Genomic DNA, 23,001 nt, shown 5'->3' on the forward strand with positions numbered 1-23,001 from the left:
CGTGTAACCGATAGACTGTAGTAGTCCCGTCGGAGTGGTTGAGTCCTGATTTCAATCATCAAAGGCCTTCACCACCCCGGCTGAAACAATCATCGATCTGCAGTCACCTCCTGAAAACCCCAGAGTCAAATTGGAGGTACGGTCTCTGTTGGACATGATTCCTCGACATCTAGATCTCCGCCACGTTTTGCAAGAATCTCTTCTCTTCAGGGAAAGACTCGATTTCTGCAGCTTGGCAGCGATAAACGCGGTTTCTGAACTCGACATGTTTTCTCCTTGTCGTGGAAGCGTACCATTAGGACACTTGATCTTGTAGGGAGTATCTCCGGACAGTATTGTATGTACTGCAGCTAGTTGATATCGTACATGTGGTTTAGTTCTTCTGGGGACTCTGGGATAGTACCAGTGTGATATTCACGTAGCAAATAATAGCACGTACTCGCACTCGCACTGTACTCATACGAACCACCACTATACACTGCTCTAATCATAGCAATCTACCCTATGATCTTCACATTCGGTACGAACGATTAACACTGAGGGGTAATTCTCGAGAAAAACCACCAAATGATCCAAATGATCCAAATGAACCCGTTGGAGACGTCTTTCGCCCCCGTTTGACTGTCTTCACGTGTTGTATGTTGTAATGTGGATACCGTCTACAGTACTTCTTGTATTTGTACATCCACCCCTCCGTAATTCAAGTCAACCGGTAAATGAGCATCAATCTTCTCCGACAAGAACCTCGGCTCCGAGACTGCTGATTTGAAATCGGGTTTCAATCACTCCATTTGGTCATATTGCATCCAATGCCCGCTTCCCGGCTCGCAAACATCTCCATCTGTTTGGCGCTATGGACATAACCCCAAAGCCTAAATAGGAGAGTTTTGGGCCTGGTGCAGCTCTCAAGCAAAGGCGGTGGACCAAGCTGAGGGGAGTCCGAAGACTCGTGCGCTAGGGGAGGGGGTTTTGGGGAGATTGGGGGAGGAAATGAGGCAAAAAAGCGCCCTATCTCTCCAAATTACGTCCATTTCTCCCACTTTCCCGTTTTTCCGCCTTTTCCAGCTTCCCTTAGTCGACTCTGTTCCGCCCTTCTACACTCGCTCATGTCCCACTTTTTTCCTGTGCAGAATAACCGTTTTATGCGCAGTGGCGGCATTATTCGGGAGCAACCAGAGAAGGCAATAATGGGGCTGGAAGGAAACGGGAAACGGCAATTGGCTGGATTTTTGGTCCCGAATACAATTGCCTTTTTCAAAATGTCCAAAATTGCCTCCCACAGCGACTACACACTCCACATGGGCTGCCTTGCTGCCACTCGCTCTGTCAAAAACCTTGCGGCGTAGGCTTTATCGGCCTCCCCCACATTCACAGACAAAACCTTGAGTCCCACACAGTTGGGCCGAGGCAGCTGAACTCTGGGGTATACTTATACATACAGAGGCACATCGCAGTCTGTCACTCAGTCACGCAAAGACACTCACAAACAACAAACAACAAACAACAATATGCCTCTCGATTACTCCGCTTATGACCAGTTCAAGATCTCGTTCCCCGCCGAGTGGGTGGCGCTGGTCGAGACCAACCGACCCAAGTCTCTCAACTCGTACAACCTCAAGACGTGGGAGCAGTTTGGCCAGATTTTCATCCAGATGAGCGACGATAGCGACATCCGATGCATTGTGTTTGGCGGCGAGGGCCGAGCCTTCTGCTCGGGTCTGGATATCAAGGAAATGGGCTCGTTTGGAGCCGATGACGACGATATGGAGGCTGCTCGAAAGGCCATCAAGTTCCGACGATTCATCACCGACTTCCAGGACAACATCAAGCAGCCCCATCTGTGCCGAAAGCCCATCATTGCCGTGTGCCACGGAATCTCCTTCGGTCTGGCCCTCGACATGATTTCCGGCATGGACATTCGAATCGCCTCCAAGGACGTCAAGTTCTCCATCAAGGAGGCCGACATTGGTCTGGCCGCCGACATGGGCACTCTGCAGCGACTGCCCAAGGTGGTCAACAACCTCGGATGGATCAAGGAGCTCGCCTACACTGCCCGAATCTTTGGCGCCGAGGAGGCCTTCACCCAGGGTCTGGTTACCCACGTGGTTGAGGACAAGGCTGCCGGCATGAAGAAGGCCCTCGAGATGGCTGTTCTCATCTCCGAGAAGTCCCCCGTGGCTGTCCAGGGATCCAAGGAGACCATCAACTACGCCATTGACCACACCATTGAAGACGGTCTGGCCCAGATTGCAAACTTCAACACTTATGCTGTTGCTGGCGACACCATCGAGGCTGCCATGAGCATGGCCATGAAGAAGAAGCCTACTTACGAGAAGTTGTGAGCAGAGTGGGCGAATATATTGAATGAATTTATTGATCACTTTCGAGTGGGAGCACAGCACAACACAATACATACTGTACACTACTACCTGTTATGTATGTCGAGCAGTTGTGTGAGAAGAGCTAGCACAACCATCGTTCGGACTCTCTTGACTTTTTAGATGGTTGTAGTGAGTCAGAATGTGTCTCTACTGCCGATGAACTACCGTCAAAGGAGAGGTCTAGATTGAGTAAGTACGAGCACAGTACATACTCTACTCGTATTCAATAGATCCTCACTAGAATCGGGATGTTCATTCAACGTTAACAATTGTTCTTTACTTGAGAGTTAGCTGTTGAGAAGCCATAATGTTAGTCGAAACCAGACCGGGCCTTCTCCAGCTTGACCTTTACATCATCTGCCGCGACCCAGCCGGTTCGAACTTCATACCCTCCATCTCCCTTAGTGCAGAAAACTGGCTGGATAGTTCCGTTGTCAAGTCCCTCTTGACGCCCAATCTTGTACTTCTTCATGCGCAAATGCTTAGGATCTGTCATGAACTTGGCTGACCATTCTCCAGATGACGCATGTTTAGTGTAGAAGGAGTTGTAGAAACGCTCAAACTTGATATCTGTTTTGATACAGTCGAGTTCCGCGTCAAAGTTGTCCAGGTTCACATACTTCCATGCCTTCTTGAGATTGGCACCCCTGAACCCCTGCTCAATGGCGTTGGGAAGAGGGTAGCCCGCGTTGAGATATTTCTCAGTCATTTGAAACGGAAAATTGAGGTTCTTGTAGTTTTCGCCCGTGGGTCGGTCGTACGCTACCCACTGAAACACGTAGGGGACGACTATCTCGACATGCCTGGAAATGGCGTTGAGGAGCTTCTGGTTGGTTGAAAGAGAGTACTTTCTGTCGGTGACGGGGTCCACAATGACAACTGTGGTGTTGCTAGTGTCAGAAAAGTTGGCCTTCAACCAGTCGGTAATCGCAGCAGTGCCGTTAGAGACGTAGGAAACAGGCAGGGGCTCTCCGTCAGCCGGGAAACAGACTGCCACAGTCTTCTTTTTGTGCTCCAGCACTCTGAAGTAGAAGATGTTTTTCCTGTTGTATTTCGCTTGGGTCATTGTATCGTAATGGAGAGCCGAACGGGTTCTCCACAGGCATATATATACTCCTCCACATCAGGTGTACATCTGCATGGTTGGGGCTGAAACTAAAGAGGGGTAGCAAAGGCGGATGAGAATGAGATGCCGGATGGTTGGTGGTGATACCAGATGGATTGTTATGATACTAGATGGATCGTTATCATACAAGGTGGTCCTTTATGAGCCACTTTGAAGAGCAGACATCTGGTTTGTGGGTGGTTGACAAGATTCTTTTTCTAGCCTGGTTGTTCTCCACACCAGAACAGCCCCAAATGCACGTGAACAGCCCCAAGAGTCCAGGAATGGGGAAACAACATGCCAATTGTTCATTTCGTTGGGTAAATCAACCAGAATTGATTCTCTAGTTGCTGCTATTGACCCAACTTCTTGCCAGAACATCGCCAGATGAAGACCCAAAAGCTGAGACATCCGAAGATACCATCAACGACACAGTTCCGGGCTGACTCCTCCGATGGGTTGTTGGCCAGAGCAAATTCCCACATGAGTCTTGTTAATACTCACTGAACACCTCCCCTTTGGCTCTTTTTGGCTCTTTTTGGCTCTTTTTGGCTTCCTTTGGCTCCCCTTGGCTTCTAGAGAGCAATACCTTTCGAATATGGTGCTTTGCGGTTCAAACATCAGACCCGAATCGAGAACATCTCTTGGACTGAACAACAACAATACCGGTTGTTACACAACAACAAGGAGTTGAATCTGTATCTGAAATCCAAGATCAACTCTCAGTATTGGTAAGCCATGAGATAATCTATGGAACGACAGATTATGCTCCCTCGTCAAGGCGTCCATATCCTGCTCTTACATATAACAGAAGCATTCCCACGTTCTCATTCCCCATTCCTACTATGGATCTTTCAGAGTTCGACCGCTTCCTATCTCCCGAGGGAGAAATCCTGCTCCACCCTGAGGAGCTCGTTGATGCTCTTCTTTCTTTGTTTCTGAGCAACGCCAATCTCAACATCACAGTCAAAGTGGAGTCCCTTCAGTTCCCGGGGCGTTTCCATCATCTCACTTTCAAGCGACTCTATCAGTCTTCCGAGTCTCCTCCGCTAGAAATGACCATGTCGCAGCGTCTGGGGGAGCAGCGAGACGAAATGATGGATTCTATCGAGGCAGAATGGGATCATCTGAGTGACTTGGACTCAGACACGGAGGTGTTCTATCCAGATGCTTTTGAAATCGTTCGTCGTAATCCGTTCGTTATCACTGAGGGATTTCCAACAACAACCGAGGGAGCGTCCTTTGATGAATTTTGAGAGACGTGATCTCTATGATGGTTCATTGGTAAGGTCAAAGGAGAAAGGGAGTTGTGTATAAACTGGCAGATAGTTGCAAGAACTAAATATGACCCTATTTATGTGTGTTACTATAGTGCTTACGAATATCCCGATCCCAGATTCTCTTCAACTATCCCCAATGTGCATGCTAGACACTCCTGTCAATGGCATAAACGTGGCGATGCGGTTGATTACTAAGACAAAAAGAGTAGACCATACCAAACAATACAAAACTCGAAACTACCAACCGCGCCGCCAATACGACTAGTCACGTGGCTGAGACTAAGTCACCCACGCTTCGACTTGATCAGCAGCTCCCAAACTCCTCAAGCTGTCCTGACTGCAGCTCATCTCGACCCACCAATAAACTTTGACTACGCATCTTTCAACATTGAAATTTCACTCGGATACAAGCAACACAATCATGTCACAGGGACTGACGGCTTACCGAAACGTTTTGCGAGCGGCCAACCTGGCGTTCAAGAGTGAGTACAGTTGCGGCAACAACGACTGCCAAGGGAAACCCGTGCCCCGACAGACCCTAACCCAGATGATCACTTTGTGCTAGGACAGGCCAAGGCCAACATTCGAAAGGGCTTTGAGGACGGCCGAAAGCTGGATCCCAAGGACGAGGACGTCAAGGTGCGTCTGGAGCATATCAACGGCGTGGCCTACGTGCTGCGAACACAGGTGGTCCAGGGCCAGAAGCACAACCCTGATGAGGAGAAGTACCAGCTCAATCTGCACAAGGACTCCGAGATGGGAGACAATGAGTCCATCAAGAGCCCTCCTCCCATGCCCACCAAGGGCAAGAAGGGCAAGAAGGTCAAGTGCTGCTCCGAGTAGATATGTATATAGTTGTATGATGTGAGTTGAGAGTAGAGAGAGTTGAGTGTGTTGTAGGCTTGTGGATCCGAGTTGTAGATGGAATCATCTGGAGCTGTGGGAACCTTGATAGTTGAGTTGATCATTCTACGTTGTATTGTAGTTGAGCATACATGCTGATAGTCAAAGGATAGAGGAGTATCACAGCAATAGTTGAGTATGGTACGAACTGGCTTCCTGTTCTGTACCTGCATCTACAGAACTTGTCTTGATTGTTATCATGGCAGTGGCTTCACTAGGTAACATTATTCTCTACTTCGTCGTACTAACCTTTCCGTATCTCTACACATGGGCATGCCTACATCCTCAAACAAAGTATAATACATTATCAATCTCCTCATTTTCATCTTCTCTCATTACTCCCCTTGGTCATCCTCGTGGTCGTTCCCATTACTTCTTCTTCAAGAACCCTTTATCCTTCTTTTTGTCCTTCTTGGGCATGTACTTGTCCTTGTAGATCCAATGATTGCCCACAATGACCACGCCCCGATCCTCCGCCTGTCTGTACAGCTCCGCCGCCCGATGCAAATTTTTCTTACGACCGTTGCCTCCATTCTTCATCCAAATGTTGGCCGCCTCACACAGCGCGTCTCCGTCTCCAAGTGTGCCAGCCAACTCGAAGTACTGCAATGCCGAATCCTCGTCCTTGCCGGCGCCCCACGAATGCAAATAGCTCATCCCCAGCTCGTACAAAGCCAGCCCCACCCGTGACTTCTTCACGTTGGACGTACCCGAGCCTCCTGTGACAGTATCTGCCTTGCCTAGAGTCTTGAGCAGATCTGCCGTCGACGAACGGTTGCCCTTGTCGTTACCGGCATCGAAAAAAATGTTGGTTGCCCGCTTGAGCCACTTGACGGCCTCCTCGGGGTTCTGTCGCAGGCCCCATCCGTGTCGTAGAGCTAGACCATACAGTAGCATGGCAGTCGGCTCTCCCATATTGGCAGCCGTCTGGAACTGGTACGCACTCTCACGCAGCTTGCCATGCTCGTGGAAAGTGATTCCAGCGGAAAGATGCTCGTCTGCGGTGGCCGAGTTGGAAGGAAGAGGAATGGTAGCTGAAGAAGCATTTCCAACACCTCCAACCGGGCCCCCTGCACTAGGAGTAGGAGCACTGTTAGTATTGCTCACCGTGTGTGTAGAGGGCGTCAGAGACCGCATGGAACCGTTGGAGGGGACTCTGGTATGCTGTTGATGCTGCTGTTGAACCCGCGGAGGCACAGGAGACGAAGGTAATGGCTTGTCTGCAAATGCAGGAGGGAGCGGTTTGTCGGCAACAGGAGCCGTGAATCTGGTCTGCTGAACTTGCGGCTGTTTGACCAAATCCTCATCTAGCTCATCATCGTCGTCATCATCGATAATTCGAGGTTTATGATCTCTGTAGTAGTTTTCAAACTCGGACCGATGCTCCTCTAAGGTCAGTTCCCGCTGTTGAACAGTGTCTGCTGAATGTATACTGGCTGTGTCGTTTGTATACGTCTGAGCGAGTGGGGTGTCATCCTCCTCGTCTTCATCCTCCTCATCTTCGTCCTCCTCGTCCACCTTTAGTGACATGAGTAAGCCTCCAATACTGCTGTTTGTGCTGATGATGGACGTTTGTCTGTGGTTGTAGGAGAAGTCCTGCGAGTCGCGCGACACTATAGACGAGGCCGACGATGTCCTTCGCGGGTTCCATTCTCCATATTGATTGTATCCAAACTGATCTGTCACTCCTCCCATAGTTTCGGTTGATTCGATCGAGGTGATCGAGGCGTTGGAGGGCAGAACGTCCGAGTCCAGTCGCTTGGACATTTTGTTGGTCTTTTTGGACAATATGTCCAACGGCGAGAGATTGTTGAAGTCCATTCTTGGGTCTGTTGGAGAGAATGGACGGTTGATTTGGTTGGGGACGTGGGTTTTTGGTTTTGGTGGTTTTGGTGGTGCACTTGGGTCGATTCTACTGGTGCAAAACTCTCGAGGTGTCGTTGTCTCTGCTTATCTGCTCCCGCGCACTCGGCTGCGTGTTCGACCGGTGCTCCAAGGGCTGTAGTCCGCTGGTGAAAGGTGTGGACTGGTGTATGGTCGCGTACCCCTTCTTTCTCCGCGTCACCCAACTTGTGGAACCTAAAAAAAGACTAACGTCTGGACCACATGTGATGTCACCATACATATAGGGGTGCATGAGGGTGAGGAGAAGGGAGCGTTTTGGGGCCGGTAAAGAATGATTTGTCGGAGAAAGTGGGTCCTTATATACACAAACAAAACGTCTGTTCAAAATCCCACTTGCCCTCCTCCTCACCACACCACACGGCACACACTAGTGTGTCTCAAACACCCGCTCACGCACTCGCTGCAAACTACGAGAGGCAGCCAACAGGCATACTTTTACCACGAGCCATGTCTGCTGATACTTTTTCAAATGCCAAATTCCATAGAGCTGAGAGCATAAGCGGACGAGAGTGCAAACGCTACCTCCGATACAATTCTATGGAGAGCAAAGATACGTGATCCAAAAATATCCCGACATTACGTGTACAAGTGGAGCATCTACGAGACGCAGCAGACCAACCGGTTCTAGCACGGAATGAGACGGCAACACTCTCACTCTCACATCCTTGTGCGGTCTATGCACTGACGCGGATGGCACAGGCGCGAAGCGAACATCTCCCTCGTTTATTTGCTCGGCCTTCGAGTACGTATTTGTATGAATTTCTACGAATACGCATGAGTACTCGGAAACTCGGAATTATGGAAATGCAGAGCAAAACGACCATACACTATGTATTTCTGAGCTGGGTTCTGAAACACGAGACTACGAGATCTACCCGTCGCATGGTTAGGGTTGGGGAGGGAGGGTTAGAGATGGCTCTCAGTACGAGTACAGTGAGTACAGTGAGTACAGTACGAGAACAACCCTATCGGACCCCACTTATCATACACATGTGCAATTAAGCAAGCTGTGGTTACTGTATCTTGAAAGATATCATTTTCGTTCAGATGGTGTGTGTGGGTGTGACATCATTGTGCCGTTCTCTTATGGCCCGTCCGTCGTATCGCCGTTTGTTGAACTCACTTTGACACTGCTTTTCGGGGCACGTCCGTGGATGAAGTTTTGGTGGGATTCCCGATTCGCCATAGCTATAAGTATTGCACGTACAGGCGATGGAGATCTTTACGAGAATCAAAGTGTAGAGATCGAAGGGTGATGTTATGCTGAGAGGTATGCGATTTTTTGGTCATAATTGCCCTGCTGGGGAGGCTGTCGAGAAGGCTTCTGACGCTTCTACTGAAGCCCTGCTGAAGCCCTGCTGAAGCTGCTATTGCTGAAGCTGCTATTACTGCAGATGCTGCTCCTGCTGACGATGATGACGGCGATGAGGATCTGTCTGATCTTGAGAAGGATGGGATCAAGAACGCTGCTGTTGGAGATTACGACGACGACTAGAACAAGATGAGCGCCCACCGACATGGGTGCAGAGCTCAGGCAAGAAGATACTCCAGAAGTGAGCCACCAAGGGCTCGAGGGCCGCGTCGATCCCAGCCTCAATCTCCCGTCGTCCATATGTGAGTGATCGATCTCGTCCTCATCGTCGTCCCACAGGGATTGTGTTGTTCTTGTTCCCCTATTATTTCTTTTTTCGGCGCAACAGCGGGTTTTTGCTATGGAGGACTGGCGATGGAGAAAAAGGAGAAAGAGAAGACATTGCTGGTTGGCCTCCTCTGTGTTCCGCGTGTGTTAGAGACCTGGAATAGAGGCCTAGAAGCTACAGTATCTTCCCATGAGTATCATATGTCCACAATTACGAGCACCCTAACCATCATCATTGCGCATTGTCATCCTGTTGGTCTGCTGTTCAAAAACGGTCAAAAAAGTACACTGCTACCGAAAGGCAGCGAAATTGAATATTTGACGAGTAATGGGCGGCTTTGAGGTACCTACTGTAACCCGGGACAGTCCCTCAAACTAGTACTACTGCAAAGACATGGTTACATTTCTCCTAGCTATGATCTCAACCACCCCAAGAGCACCAATCAAAGTCAATTAATTTACATATACTTTAGTTGACTCTTCCAGATGATTTGATGGGTCCTGAATGACCACCAAAACACGGAAGAGCAGCGGACAAGGCTCTAATGGTTCAGAGCCTTGTCAAAGGTTGCTTGGAGGGAGTTAGCAAGTACGGAACGGTACAGCTCCGAGTACTTGTACATGTTCGAGTAAGTCTTGGAGTTCTGATTCTGGCAGATCTATGATTATGTACATGCTCTCACACTCCAACAGCCCAATGTTGCTGTACCTGTACTCGTACTGTACTGTACCAATAAAATCAGTTGACACACACACTGAGATCTATCCTTCCTACAGCCTCTTATGAACCTCATCCTCAGCACACTCTTTCAGCCCTGACGACAACCTTGAACCTTGTCTACTACATACCCAGTAGAACTGAAGACCTATTACAAAGCATCTCAGACACCAATAAATAAATGGCGATTCATTAATCAATTCAAATGTCTCATTGGACTGACTCTATACCCTCGTATCCGCCTAAACCGCCTTGTATCAGCTTTGCACTGCGTCATCGTCGGACGCACTCTCCACTTTGGCCTGTCGCGAGATCAAAGCCTGAGTAACCACTCCACTACTTGTACATACTACTCTCCACCAGATGTGCAAGCTGGTTCACGTGTTGCTCGAGCCCACGTACAAGTACAGCATATCCGGACCATGCGAATCTCTCGTACCCTAGGCTGTCCCAAATAAATCACTCACATAATACCTCTCCACCCAACCACTGTCCGTTCTCCACGGAATACCTAATAGCCGCGAGGGCAAACTGAGACAAAGCGTGGATGGGCGCATGAATGGAAGGGCGGAAGTGCGCATCCGAAGGTCCATCCGAAGCGGGCTCCAAAAAAATTTAAAAAAAGACCACATGAGTACCGCAAAACGGGACGTTGACGAATTTGCCAGAGGCACCAGAGGTGCATCTCTTGATACATGTTTTTTTCACTCGACAGGTCAAACGCACCGTTGAATGGAACGTCTTGGCAAACATGTAGCGAGCACCGCAGGCGTCCCAGCTATAGCGCACACAATAGTCCATGGTGCATGGAACCCAGCTGGATCGTCGCTTATCTTCATCAGATTGGGCCATGTCTGTTCATTTATGATTTCATTTTTGCATTGTTGGCTGAAAAACGTTGGGGTCTAGCTCCCAGGCCGGCCCCAGTTGGCCAGACAATAGACTTTCAGCGGTGCTCAAAACAACTCAGGACCCTAACCCAAATGACTCTCTCACGTGATGATAGTCATGGAGACTCGGTAGGCTTGAGTCACCTGCATAATTGCTCCGACAAAAACACAACCTCCAAGCCGCGCTATGAAATGACGGAAAATCACGATAATGAACACGGAGCTGCCACCCGGCTCTCGTCCCCGTTTTCCAAGTCCACCAAGCTGCCGTCCATGCTCCACGCCATCTCCAAAACGCCCGCAGACTCGCCACTGAGTGAAGAAACAAACACAAGCATAACTGCTACGAGCGGGACTGAAGAAAAGACCACTAGCGACGACAATGCCGCGGAAGGACCGGTCACAGCCACAAACGCGTCTGCCGCCAGCGTGGCCCCGGATAACCAACCCACAGGCTCGAGTTTTACGCCGCAAAATGCCAAACCAACCACCCCTCTGGCTTCGAAACAAACACAAGCACAGCCCACCAGCCCGGACAACACGGAGGACAAGAAGAAGGGCGGAGTGACGCAGAGCATCAGGGAGAAGCTCAACTTCCAGGACGAAAAGCTGTGGAAACGCTTCTCCAGCCGCCGTCTGGATCTCATTGATTCCATGGCCCTGTCGTCCAAAAAGGCCAGTGAACAGGACGTGGAAATCTCCAATGTGGCAAACACGTTGCGCGAGGAGTACGGCTATCCTCCCGAGACGGCTGCAGATTTTGATCGACTAGTTCGAGCAGGAATCCAGTCTGTGCGACGAAACAGGAAACGAGTGCCACGGTTCAAGCGAAGCTCCCATGTCGTTTCCCAGGGCCATCACCCTCAACGAGTCAATTTCCTGGCCGCAATGGCCGGACCTATGCATCCCCATCATGGTTCGCCTGCCCACGCCGCAGATAACGGTCACAATGGAGTTGCCACCCCTCCTCCAGCCATGTCACCCGTGAAACGTCACCGGTCTGAAGAAGACGCATCGGTGGCCCTGCAGAGCCTGCGCTACCAGCAGCAGGCCCACGGCCCAACGACGCTGCCATCAGTCACGTCATTGAGTCTCGGGATCCCTGCCGAGCACTTAAAAATCGCTTGCGATCGGTTTCTGTCATTCGTCGCTCGCTCGCATTCTGGAAAGGAGCCTCCTTCGTCCAATTTGGAAGCTTTAGGACGAGGTGTGCTGGAATCCGCAGTCGCCTTCATGCTGGAGCGTCACCAGCCCAAAGACAAGCACGATAGCTTGCGGGAGAAGCTGCTTTCCGAGCCTACCACCGCACACGTGGTTCAGACCCTGAACCTGCGCCCCCAACCTGCCCCCGGGACATCCTCTGCGTCTCCCTTCTTCCATAACCTCATTGGAGGTTGTGCCAAGGACTTTGGATTTGATGCAATTGTGCATGCTCTGGGAAACATTTACCTCGAGCTAGTCCCTCAGTACGTGGGACCCGTGGCTGGACGAGCACCAGTGACATCTCACACTCCCCACTCTGCACCTCCTCCACGATATGGACCCACCCTGCCTGGGTACAAGTCAGTGACGTTTCGGTTCATGGACAAGAAAATGGACTTTAGTTTCTCTGTGAACGAGACCCCGCCAACTTTGTACGAGCTGCTCGAGAACGGCATCAAGACTTTCCATATCATGGTGGAGGACAAGGTGCTGCACATTCGCAGCCACGAGGATCGGGAGCTGGTCAAGTCCGACTACGACGTAAAAATGGTCTTTTCTCGACCTTCCGTGGATGTGGAGTTCTTCTTTCCTCTTCTGCCTACGCCCAACGCTACGAACATGCGTTATATGGATTCTCCGTCGTTTCAGAAGTTACTCTAGACATCAAGAGCCTCCTTCCAAGTTACTTTTTACAAATAGCCGGGGCCTTATGTCGTTCTTTACAGTTACCCAACCAGGAAAGTGTTATAGCACGGCTCTGGCTGTGGATGCCTGTTTTGGTCTGATGTGCGCCTTTGCAGCATTGATCCGTTCACCACAATGAAACCTCATCCAAAAACTTCACTCCAAAAAATAATAATTTGGTGGGTCCATATCTTTCCCCAGCCTTCCTGGGCTCGGAGCGACTTTTGCATCCTATTTATTTGGTCTGTGTCCCCACCATATCAGACCCTCATCATTACTCTCACACAACACTTACAATACTACAATGATGTTCATGAGCCTAGTTTCTCTTGCTCTGCTGGTTGTGGCTGCTCCAGTGACTACCTCTCCCGAAGCCCCTGCTGACCAGATTCTGGTCGTGTCACCCGCCGACCTCAATGTTCAAGGAACTGATATTGTCTATCGGCCTACTGTTGGCGCTTCGGACCCCGACTATCGTCCCGATCTGAGCATCAACGTGGCTAACGGCCGTGTGGAAATCGACATTGCCGGAACCCCCACGAATGCCACCTTGCATACCTCCTCCAATGGACATTTTGGCTACGCTCCGGTCGGACAGACGGCTCTGAAGTGGTCTCAGGACGGCTCCGCTGCCACCTTGACCTACAATGGTTCCCCCTACTTTTACGCTTGTGTCGAGGGATCTGAGCAGTACATTTACGTGCAGATTCCTGGCATTGCCGCCCATTGTGCTTCTCCTCAGTGGATGAAGATTAGTGCTTAGATGTGAATGAATTTTACGACTTGAGTGTGCCAGTAATCTCCAAAGAACGAATGTTAATGAATCTATTATGCAATTTAGTTTTATATATATATACAAGTGTCTGTTTTTGTGAGTATGGTTGTGTTTGGTGGCTACACTACCACCATGGTATACTTGTGTTTCTTCATGGCGTTATGCGAGTAGGTGCCCCAGGTGACGCTCTGCGGGAGAGTTGTACATCGGATAAACGTAGCTATCGGGCACTGGGCGACGATATGGCCCTTTCTCTTGCATTTGATGCAGCAGTTATCTCCGGTGACAAAGTGGGCTCGGATGGGACTGGAGTTTCTGCTTTCTTTGCCCCAGGCAGGATCGACGTTGAACAGCAGATCGAATCTGTATCCCAGCGAGGCCACGTTTCTGAACTCCACCTTGACAGCGATCACGTTGGTTGTCAGCTCCTTGTGATTCTTATGCGTGTAGACTCGGTAGTTTCGGTCTAGAGTGATCCCCTCGTCAAAGGCCTGGAACTCCTTTTCAAGTCCAAACAGCCATGGATTCAGGCGAGAGGCACTGCTCTTGTCAAACGGATCAAACCAGTCTGGAGCGTACATGAAGTACAGCGATCGAGAAACCTCAGCTTTCATGGACGGCCGGAAAAAATCTTTAGCTGCCATTTTGGCCACCCAGAATTGCGTGGGTTTGCGGGATTTCGGATCGGGAGCCCTTGGACGCTTATTATTGATCATATCAAGGTCTGGAATACGGCAGGTGGGGAAAAAGATGTCGTCTTCGTCACTGTCCGTCTCATAGTAGCTGCTTCCGCTGTCACTGTCGCTCTCCTCGCTCTCCAACGAAGATGTGTGGCTGTCGTTATGGTGGCTGGGATGCAGAGCGGGCGGAACAGCGTCGCTGATGGTGAGTTGGTCGTGTGTATCCTCATTCCTTCTCATGCCGTGCCTTTGTTGTATCTGGTGGAAAGAATCGAGCTTCTAAAAGTTCCTGAAAAGTTCATGTACATGCGATATGCTAGGTTAGGGTTGGTCAGGTGGATTTGAGATGCCTTTGTTGGGCAAAGTAGCTGGCGGATTCGGATGGAAACAGTCTAGGGGTTTTCATAGTCCTTGTAATTTTCGATTTATTGCTTTTCCGTACATTTTTTTCGCCAAAAACCCCCATTGATTAACACCTCTAGCTCCCTCAACCATCATCCGAAACTCATCACCTCCCGGTGGCCAAGCTGGTTTAAGGCGCGAGACTGTAATGGAATGAATTGTAATCTTGAGATCGGGCGTTCGACTCGCCCCCGGGAGATGGTACTGATCACTCTGTGATCGACTTCTTTTTTCGATCCGCTTTTTGCATGTCATCCTTACAGCGTCACCTACCAATCCAAACTAAATGTGTGTGAAGATACCGCTGATGTCTTCACTCAGAGCATCAGCGAAAAGTTTTCCGTGGCCTAAAGCAGTGACATAATCCACCCCAATCACTTTGATAGATGTTGTACATCTGCTTATCACGTCAGCTCCAACTAATGTCAATTTTCGCCGGCTAGTTAGGCTACTCAACACCTTCCATAGCTCCTACCCACTCGGAAATACCAATTCGCCTGGCTAGCTCAATCGGTAGAGCGTGAGACTCTTATTCAAAGCAATCTCAAGGCTGTGGGTTCAAGCCCCACGTCGGGCTGAAGCAACTATCTCACAGAGTGGTTGTACTTTTTTTTGATTACGTGAGCCGAAACGGAGCTACGAAGTTGTATTTTCCCGGACAAACACACTAACAATGTGTGTTCAACAGCCAGATTGTATTCCGTACATCGATCAGTTACATACATCCATCCGTTGCAACTTCAAGTGTGTACTTGCCCTCGTACTCGTCTTCACATCTTCTCCTTTATTCTTTCTTCTATTGTGCAGCTCATATGCAAGATTATGCAAGGACGATAAAAGCAATCCTATCGCTATACTACATGTACACACACAGCATGTTGTACTTGTTTGTACTCGTACTCTCCTCAATTTACAAATCCCAAAGTGTTAAATAAAATGACGTAATATACATGTTCGAATGTCACCATTCATTGTTATCATCTGTGTTATCATCTGCTTCTGACCCGGGCCAGATCCTCCAAGAAACTGTCAATGGCATCTCGCTCGGCCTTGACCTCCATAGGAACAGCAGATCCATCCTCAGTCTCCTCAGCCAAAGTCTTTCGGTACTGATCCAGACCAGAAATGTTGAGTAACTCCTCGACATCCACTCCAGAATGAATAATGTCGCCAATCAACTCGGAAACAGTGCCCACACCGGTGGCATTGAGAATCGCCTTACGCAGATCATCTCCAGAAGGTCGGCCAGAGTGAAGAAGGGGCTCGTTCTCTCGAACCTGCATCACAAAAGTTCCCCACTTGTGAAACTCTCCCTCCTCGAGCTCCTGTCGTCGAGCCTGGATAGACGCCGACGACGAGTTTCGGGAAAGAGCGGGACGACCTTCATCCACTCCCTCAACCTGGAGATCAGGAGCCTTGATCTGAGGTTCGTTGCCTGCCAGGCCCATCATGTGAGTCAGAGGATGGACGGTGGGACCCTGGGTCTGGGGCTGCTTTCGCTGCTTCTCAAAGTTCTGAAGAGTCTCGTTCAAAGTAGCATCGAGGAAACAGTAACGAACAAGCAGCTCCTTGTCCTCGTAGGTCAGCTCGCCGTTGTTTCGCTTGGCAAACAGCTCGTCCATAACCTTCTGAACCCGAGTCTTAACGTGGTAGGCACGCTGAAGTAGCATGTCACTAACCTGGCACGTCTCCTGGTTAAACTCGAGAATATCATCGACAGTAGAAGCAATGTCCTTACCCACGTCAAAGATATCCCGGTTGTCTTCTCCGACCTCAATCTCATGGTCAATCTCGTTTTCAGAGGTTGCCTTGCCGTATACCAACCGCTCCATGTTGCGCATGCAGTAATGCACGATTCGTCGCTGCTCCATCTTGGGTACGAGACTCTGTTCAAGGTCAAGAAGGTAGATGGACTTTGAAACCCGAACGGCTACAGTCAGAGCTGCCACACAAGTTCGGTCCATGCGCGTGTTTCCAACAAGGGAAACATGCAGAAGCGACTTACATTGCGCCAAAGCGTCTGAAATCTGCACCACATCACGAGGGCTCAAGTCGCAGTAATCGAGATGAATTCGGCGCAAATCTGGGAAAAGCGGTAGAGCTTTACACAGATGAGTCGTAAGGGAGGGAAAGAGTCCAGAGTTAGAAGAGAGATCTAAAAACCGGAGATTCTGCAGCTTGGAAAGGGCAGTGATGAGCTTTTCGGTCGTGGGAGAGGCCTCGAGGTGCGTGGAGTTCAGGGAAAGGAACCGCAGGTTCAGCTCCTTGTCGGAGAGTGAATCCAGAAGAACATCAAGAGCGGTAGGTTCGGTTGATTCGGAAACGGGCACCTTATCCTTCTTCTCCTCCTTCTCCTCCTTCTCCTCCTTCTCCTCCTTCTCCTCCTTCTCCCCCTTCTCTGTACCTTCGGCTCCTTCTTGTCTCACCTCCTCCTCCTCCTCCACGTAAGTCAGATGGTTACCTCCAATATCGAGACCCTCACACTCGCCAGTCATCCATTGGCCAACGAAATGCATCTCCTCGGGGCCCAAATCGTTGAATGCTAGTCCGAGACGTTTTGTATTTTTGCATGCGCCCAACATGAGATGCTCAAACACCTCAGAAGGCACTAAACAGCCGTTGAGCACAAGTTCCTCCATACCTTTGCCGTACTGTAGAGCATCGCACAACAGCTTCCAATCCACAGTGGGAGGGGTTCGCTGCTTGAGCTCCTTGTCCTTGTCCCGCTTCATCTGATGCGACAAGTCCAGCCGAACAAGCTTGGAGTTCATGGCCAACAAGTAGCACAGGCGCTTCCATGACATCTCGTCAATGCTAGTGTTTCGAAGAGACAGCTTTTCGAGCCATTGCGAAGCACTCATTGCCGCAAACAACAGTGAAAACATATCCGGAGTGAGGGTCACATTATCCAGAACAAGTGTACTGACCGGAGCCACAGCCACAAAGTCGGCAAATGACTGGATCTCAATCAACGTGGGTCTGGGATTCATCAGACGCAGGGAAAGAGGCGCCTTTTGGGCCTTGATCTGTTTTAGAGTAGCTGGGATTGGCAGAATCTCTCGCAGATGACAGCACCGAGTATACAGTTTCTCTACGTCCACATCCAGCGGGTTGTCCTCGTCCGACTCGTCCTTCTCGTTGTACATTTCATGGGATGTCTTGAGAGGCGTGTCGATAATGAGGTTGGAGATAGAGGGCACCTCGTCGTCGCCCGGAGGAGGAGACGTTTTAGTGTCTTTGGTACTGTCCTTGGCAGTTTCCTTAGTAGGTGAGGGGGGCTTGCTGGGTGACGCCTTGGCTGCCAGGGGAGATGCAGACCGAGGAGAGCCAGCAATAGGAGAGTTTTTGGGCGAGTTTCGGGGCGATCGTTTCTTGGTCAGTGAGCCCGAACGAGCCAGAGTGTTCTCCTTATTGTAGACCGACGCCTTGGTGAACTCCACCTCCTTACCATTTCGCATGATAACAAACTTGGAACGTCCAGAATTGGATCGTGAGAGACCAGAGGTCGTAGGCGAGGGAGAAGGCGATTCTCGAGGCGACCCTACGGGTGAGCGACCCCCGACCTTCTGCATGTCTACTGTGAGATGGGGTTGGGACGGTTTTCCAAGAGGAGACTTGCCATTGGGAGAGGATGCTCGAACAGGAGCGCCGGTAGGGACTGTGAGGGAGGAGTTGTTGGAAGAGGTCGATGACGTGGACGAAGTGGAGGAAGCAGAAGACGAGACTCCGTTGGAGACAGCTCCAGTGGAAGGTACAGCAGAGACTGTGGAAGTCGCGACTGAGGAGCCACCATTGGAGGGGATTGCTGCTGCTGCGGCAGAAGCAGCTCCAGCCGTCGCAGCAGTGGGAGGGCTTATTTTGGGAGCAACGGGCTCTTTGGGTACTGCTGCTGCTGCTGCTGCGGGAGCGGGTGCTGCAGGTTTGGGAACTGCAACTGGAGCTGCTTGGGCTGCCGGAGAGGCAGTGGCAGGCTTTTGAGGGGTTGTTGTCTGCGTTTGAGCCGCCTGAGCAGGAGCTGCCGTCTGTGGGGTCTTGGATGAAGTGGCAGGAGGAGCCGTCTTTGCCGCCTGCCGTCTGGGCTGTCCAACACCCGAATTGAATGGGTTGAAGTGATGCTGGTCATGGTGCTGAGGGGGTGATTGGATCACCATGCCATTCTTACGGAGCAAACCATCGGCACCAACCTCTACATTACCCTTCTTGGGCTTCCGGGCGGGGATCTGCTGAGGAGGGTCCGAATGATACGTGTTGATATCAAACGACACTCGACGAGAAGAGACGCCCTCAAGACCCGTGAGCTGACAATTCCGTCGGTTACTGTTCTTGTTCAAAACACGCGACGTGGGACACGACGCTACGCCTCCTGTGGAGGGCTGCGACTTGGAGAACCGCCGCAGAGTGTTGAGAAGGAACCCCTTGGGTGATCCCACATCTGTGGATGCAGAAGAGGCGATGGACGAGGCCACCGCCGGTGAGGCGCCTGCTGCGTGGACAGGCGGGAAGGGCTTCTCTGGGATGGCAACGGCCTCAACATTGATACGAGGAGAGGCTGTCCGAGGGGGTGAAGTCGGGAGGTTGGCAGAGGTGGGAGTAGATGCAGGAGGGACGGTAGTGGCTCCTGTGGCAGCAGCGACAGGAGGAGCGATTTCTGGAATCGTCGTTGTGGTGGTTTGTGTCGTGGGGGCAGCCTTGCCTGATAACGATGCCGACGTTTGCTGCTCCTTGGATGCAATGGGTTGTGATTTGCTGGGTTTCGAGAAAGGCGTGGCTGTAGGGCTCTTTCCTAACGACGACGAGGATGCATCCTTGCCATCTTTAGTCTTTTCGTCTTTGCCAGATCTCCACTTGCTGAAGGAGTTGAGCCACGACTTTTTGAAGCCTGGCGACTGCTCCTTGTTGAGCTTTTCACGCTCGGACTTGAACTCGGGCGCAGAAATGGTGCGTGAACGAGACAGGTTGGGGCTTCCGACAGAGGTCTTGACGTAGGGGTCCAGGGAACGGGTGTTAGACAAGTCGTGTGAGGAGGTGGAGGGCTCCAGTGCCGTCTTTGATGCAGAGGGGCTGGAAGATGCAACGTTTGTGGGAGTGGTACCTGGCGACGTGGCCCGTGAGGATGAAAGCGAATCAGCTTCTTCCTTGACATGCTGGAGACCAAGAGAGAGCTTTGACGGCTGGTTTTGCACTGAAGAGGTGGACGAGGATCGGGCTCTAGTTCCTGCGTTAGTACAGTACTGCATGAGTGGACTGTTTGTTTAGGTCATCGTTGGCAACGTCATTAACAGTGTAGAAGAGACGTCATGGTGATTCCATGACACTAACAGCTGTTAGTATATTCAACACCTGCGTCCTATAGTCCGCGTGTATCAACGTTATCATAATAGACCACCTTATCATCATCTCGACACAGGTCAGTCCAACGACGGAGCGCTCATATCCTGTGCGGCTTTTTTTTCCCCACAAAATAGGAGCACGTTTATCGGAGCACAAAAGAGTCTGGATCGAGTAGGAAAGCAACGTGGACGATTGCGTTGGCATCTTTGGCGTGGACTCGTGTTTGTGCATCGGCAAATCGCATGTTTCTTATTACCGACTAGTGTCAAGTCAAATCGGACGCTGCTATCAGGTGACCTCATAGCGATGGGGGTGATGTGTGGTGTCTAAGACACTGTTGAGGGGGTGTGTATATCGTGGCGACGTTTGCGTTGTGGTGCGTATCGCTTTTTTTCCGCAACACCTAAACACAGTTGGTTTGTGTCACGTCATCTCGCTCGACGTCCTTCTATCAGACGTCCACAGATAGCCGCCCATAGATAGCCCACAGTCGACGGTGAGCACACAGACGACACCGACGGGGGGGAGGGGGGAGCCGGCAGATTGTGAGCACATGTGGGACGACCTCAGCCAGCGGACAGTATCACACGAGTCTCGTCGGACCCGCTGTCCAGCACGCACGACGTTGTCCATGTCACCACTTTTCCTCGATCCCTTCGACGATACTCACTTTTGCTGTTCAGGGCCGGAACCTTGCCGCGACTGAGCCACGACACTTCGGTGTTGCTGACGCCGTTGATGACGGAGCCGATGCTGCTTGCGAGAGTCATTTAGTCGGGGGTGCGGTGGTCGTCTCTCGAGATATGGCTGATGTTGAAGAAGCAGCAAATGTGTGGAGAAGACCATCTAAACCTAAACGGCGGGTAAGACGGGAATATCGTGTGGGATGCAACCGTATGCGAGGTGGCTGGGGGTTGGGGGAGGAGGGTTGGGGAGGGTTGAACCGGTGAGCAGAGCGCGGGGAGAGAGCGGAGAGGCCCAGGCGACGTCGAACGGCTGTGCGGTCGGTTCCGACTCCGTCCACACGGCTGGCCACTAAGTAACCTCCTAATAATCTGACCTTAGCAAGCAGCCATTTTCTGGGACACTATGCAACTTTAACCAGTAGCTTGAAAGTGAATTTGGCATTTCTGAGGAGTACAGTACGACGAGCATCAGCTTAGATGTGGGAGGAGCTACAGTGAGTAAAGGTGCAGTAAAGGGCGGCCAAGACCAAAAGATTGGCGAAAGAAGGGCCAAAGATTGGCGAAAGAGAAAGACCAGACCTAGGGTTGGCGACTACTCACGACTTATTCTCACGACGGTCGTTAGGGTTCGTCATCTACGGCATTCAGAAACACTGTGGAGCTACTTGGAAGGTTGCGTCATTAGACGTAGACAGCGCATCGAGAGAGGGCCAGATTGCCCATTTAGGGGCAAGAGCAGCCGATTTGATGCAAAGAAAGGAATGAGAGCGCCCGGGGACCGCGTGACACACGCAGGTGGCACAAACCAGAGCAAATAGGCGCTCTCCTGGCCGGATTATCGTCTAGGGGTGATTGGCGAGAGTGCGAGTGAAATTATGGATGTTTCCACCAGTACATACGATACTTGTACTCGCACCCATATTACAGTTGTGTGGCACAAGTAAATACAGTATTACTGTATGGCACAAGCTCCCGCCGTGGGACTCGGCAAAAAGAAACAACAACAGGAAATTTTTTTTCACTTTTTTCCAATCTTTCAACCGCCAATCGTTGAGCCGGCAGCAAAATGGAAGGTCACGTGACGCATCTGGACGCATCGAGCGAAGCCGTGAGGGGAATGCATGGCGTACGAGTAGCGAGTAAGGGGTAGGGAGCAAGTCTTGTGTACTTGTGTATTTGTGGAGTATGATACGAGTATTATGTACGATGCTTGTATCATAGGAGTACATACAGTACTTGTAGTACGTACGACACTTGTGTGATAGGAGTACGACAGCAGTACGATAGGAGTACATACTGTACAAGTAGCCGTACAAGACTTGTGTCATTACTTACACCCGAAGACTCCTCCGAATGACCCTATGCAACGTCCAATGAGCTACATTGTGCCATGACTACGAAAGGTGGAATAGAAGCTCAACGTTTCGCTTAGAGTACGGAGGTGTTTCAATATGGGCACTAGACAGAGAGGTGGTATAAGTGAGTACGATAGGAGATAACATAGTGATGGTGGTACGGTAGCTGGAAGCGGGTAGCGATGGTTGGAAGCGGTAGCGATAGTTGGGAGCCGGTAGCGATGGTTGGAAGTGGGTAGCAGAGCTTCCCCCAGTCACGTGACGTTGCTATATTGCTATGGTAACGTGAACTCGCTCTGCAACATGTTCTCCGCTCAGCTGTGCCACTGGTTGTTTCGCCACGTCTTGTCTCGTTGGCCTCGTCTTGTTCACCTCGTCTTGTTCCGTTACCCTGCTGTCGCTATCAACCTACCCCAGATCAGCCAATAGTATCAGCACATCTCCCACAGTGCAGGTGCATGTGAGACGTGGCTGTTCAGGGTACACTTGCATGCAACATTAATCCGTGGGTGGCGAGGCGTCGGGGCTACGGGCCGTTTCTGGGCGCGGATAAACGCGAAAAGCGGGTAACTTGCACTGGAAAAATATTTTGTGGGTCTCCCGCGGTTTTTCGCGCTTATCGTCGTCGGGCTACGAGGTATTTGGAGACACCCCTGTGTTTGTCCTTACAACTCTAACTGCACGACCCCACAACCTTATTTGTCACCCATATTCCATTAGCATTATGGCTTGTTTGTTACACCTGGGCTAGAAAAAGTATTGTCAGAGAAATATATAAGGGCGGAGGAAGCCCAGAAGGTGTTCACTAACCAACCAACGTTACAGCACCGACCATAGTCAGCGCAAAAAGCACAGCACACAAACACAGCCCGCTAGAACCCACACACAGCTAGAACCCACACACAGCTAGAACCCACAGCCAGTTACTAGTAGAAAGCACACACAAGACAATGGACAAGCCTATCCGTACCTCGCCCCCCGTCTCTCCCCAGTTCCAGACGGGGTATCCCATGCCCCCTGCGGTTGCGACTCTGGCGCAGGTCAACATGCCCTCCACCCAGGTG

At 50.8% G+C, this 23,001-nt stretch overlaps 13 protein-coding genes and 2 non-coding genes across 15 annotated transcripts; 10 read left to right on the plus strand and 5 right to left on the minus strand.

The window, feature by feature from the left end:
• Window positions 1-51: 51 nt before the first annotated feature.
• Window positions 52-267, minus strand: YALI1_A07277g (uncharacterized protein; the record flags this gene model as incomplete). Its single annotated transcript, XM_068281676.1, has 1 exon — window positions 52-267. One exon carries the CDS (start codon window positions 265-267, stop codon window positions 52-54), a length of 216 nt encoding a protein of 71 aa, XP_068137777.1.
• A 1,241-nt stretch (window positions 268-1,508) lies between these two features.
• On the plus strand, window positions 1,509-2,342 carry YALI1_A07290g (uncharacterized protein; the record flags this gene model as incomplete). Its single annotated transcript, XM_499850.3, has 1 exon — window positions 1,509-2,342. The coding sequence occupies one exon, from the start codon at window positions 1,509-1,511 to the stop codon at window positions 2,340-2,342; it is 834 nt and encodes a 277-aa protein (XP_499850.1).
• A 349-nt stretch (window positions 2,343-2,691) lies between these two features.
• YALI1_A07309g (uncharacterized protein) lies at window positions 2,692-3,447 on the minus strand (the record flags this gene model as incomplete). Its single annotated transcript, XM_499851.3, has 1 exon — window positions 2,692-3,447. The coding sequence occupies one exon, from the start codon at window positions 3,445-3,447 to the stop codon at window positions 2,692-2,694; it is 756 nt and encodes a 251-aa protein (XP_499851.3).
• An 884-nt stretch (window positions 3,448-4,331) lies between these two features.
• Window positions 4,332-4,742, plus strand: YALI1_A07318g (uncharacterized protein; the record flags this gene model as incomplete). Its single annotated transcript, XM_499852.3, has 1 exon — window positions 4,332-4,742. One exon carries the CDS (start codon window positions 4,332-4,334, stop codon window positions 4,740-4,742), a length of 411 nt encoding a protein of 136 aa, XP_499852.3.
• Window positions 4,743-5,187: 445 nt separating this feature from the next.
• YALI1_A07326g (uncharacterized protein) lies at window positions 5,188-5,609 on the plus strand (the record flags this gene model as incomplete). The annotated part of the gene is made up of 2 exons (XM_499853.3): window positions 5,188-5,248; window positions 5,314-5,609. 2 exons carry the CDS (start codon window positions 5,188-5,190, stop codon window positions 5,607-5,609), a joined length of 357 nt encoding a protein of 118 aa, XP_499853.1.
• Window positions 5,610-6,038: 429 nt separating this feature from the next.
• On the minus strand, window positions 6,039-7,490 carry YALI1_A07349g (uncharacterized protein; the record flags this gene model as incomplete). The annotated part of the gene is made up of 1 exon (XM_499854.3): window positions 6,039-7,490. The coding sequence occupies one exon, from the start codon at window positions 7,488-7,490 to the stop codon at window positions 6,039-6,041; it is 1,452 nt and encodes a 483-aa protein (XP_499854.3).
• Window positions 7,491-8,264: 774 nt separating this feature from the next.
• On the plus strand, window positions 8,265-8,830 carry YALI1_A07357g (uncharacterized protein; the record flags this gene model as incomplete). Its single annotated transcript, XM_068281677.1, has 2 exons — window positions 8,265-8,459; window positions 8,504-8,830. The coding sequence occupies 2 exons, from the start codon at window positions 8,265-8,267 to the stop codon at window positions 8,828-8,830; spliced, it is 522 nt and encodes a 173-aa protein (XP_068137778.1).
• An 888-nt stretch (window positions 8,831-9,718) lies between these two features.
• Window positions 9,719-10,000, plus strand: YALI1_A07372g (uncharacterized protein; the record flags this gene model as incomplete). The annotated part of the gene is made up of 2 exons (XM_068281678.1): window positions 9,719-9,761; window positions 9,804-10,000. The coding sequence occupies 2 exons, from the start codon at window positions 9,719-9,721 to the stop codon at window positions 9,998-10,000; spliced, it is 240 nt and encodes a 79-aa protein (XP_068137779.1).
• Window positions 10,001-10,136: 136 nt separating this feature from the next.
• On the plus strand, window positions 10,137-10,466 carry YALI1_A07376g (uncharacterized protein; the record flags this gene model as incomplete). The annotated part of the gene is made up of 2 exons (XM_068281679.1): window positions 10,137-10,255; window positions 10,304-10,466. 2 exons carry the CDS (start codon window positions 10,137-10,139, stop codon window positions 10,464-10,466), a joined length of 282 nt encoding a protein of 93 aa, XP_068137780.1.
• A 160-nt stretch (window positions 10,467-10,626) lies between these two features.
• On the plus strand, window positions 10,627-12,684 carry YALI1_A07381g (uncharacterized protein; the record flags this gene model as incomplete). The annotated part of the gene is made up of 1 exon (XM_499855.3): window positions 10,627-12,684. The coding sequence occupies one exon, from the start codon at window positions 10,627-10,629 to the stop codon at window positions 12,682-12,684; it is 2,058 nt and encodes a 685-aa protein (XP_499855.3).
• Window positions 12,685-13,012: 328 nt separating this feature from the next.
• Window positions 13,013-13,471, plus strand: YALI1_A07405g (uncharacterized protein; the record flags this gene model as incomplete). Its single annotated transcript, XM_499856.2, has 1 exon — window positions 13,013-13,471. The coding sequence occupies one exon, from the start codon at window positions 13,013-13,015 to the stop codon at window positions 13,469-13,471; it is 459 nt and encodes a 152-aa protein (XP_499856.2).
• Window positions 13,472-13,602: 131 nt separating this feature from the next.
• Window positions 13,603-14,403, minus strand: YALI1_A07418g (uncharacterized protein; the record flags this gene model as incomplete). Its single annotated transcript, XM_499857.3, has 1 exon — window positions 13,603-14,403. One exon carries the CDS (start codon window positions 14,401-14,403, stop codon window positions 13,603-13,605), a length of 801 nt encoding a protein of 266 aa, XP_499857.3.
• A 272-nt stretch (window positions 14,404-14,675) lies between these two features.
• YALI1_A07421r lies at window positions 14,676-14,764 on the plus strand. The gene has a single exon. It is a non-coding gene; the product is annotated as a tRNA-Tyr (tRNA).
• Window positions 14,765-15,060: 296 nt separating this feature from the next.
• Window positions 15,061-15,142, plus strand: YALI1_A07425r. Its single transcript has one exon. It is a non-coding gene; the product is annotated as a tRNA-Lys (tRNA).
• A 412-nt stretch (window positions 15,143-15,554) lies between these two features.
• Window positions 15,555-20,666, minus strand: YALI1_A07472g (uncharacterized protein; the record flags this gene model as incomplete). The annotated part of the gene is made up of 2 exons (XM_499858.3): window positions 15,555-19,780; window positions 20,567-20,666. The coding sequence occupies 2 exons, from the start codon at window positions 20,664-20,666 to the stop codon at window positions 15,555-15,557; spliced, it is 4,326 nt and encodes a 1,441-aa protein (XP_499858.3).
• Window positions 20,667-23,001: the final 2,335 nt, after the last annotated feature.

This window comes from Yarrowia lipolytica, chromosome 1A (assembly GCF_001761485.1).
Source record: "Yarrowia lipolytica chromosome 1A, complete sequence".
In the NCBI taxonomy this organism is placed as follows: domain Eukaryota; kingdom Fungi; phylum Ascomycota; class Dipodascomycetes; order Dipodascales; genus Yarrowia; species Yarrowia lipolytica.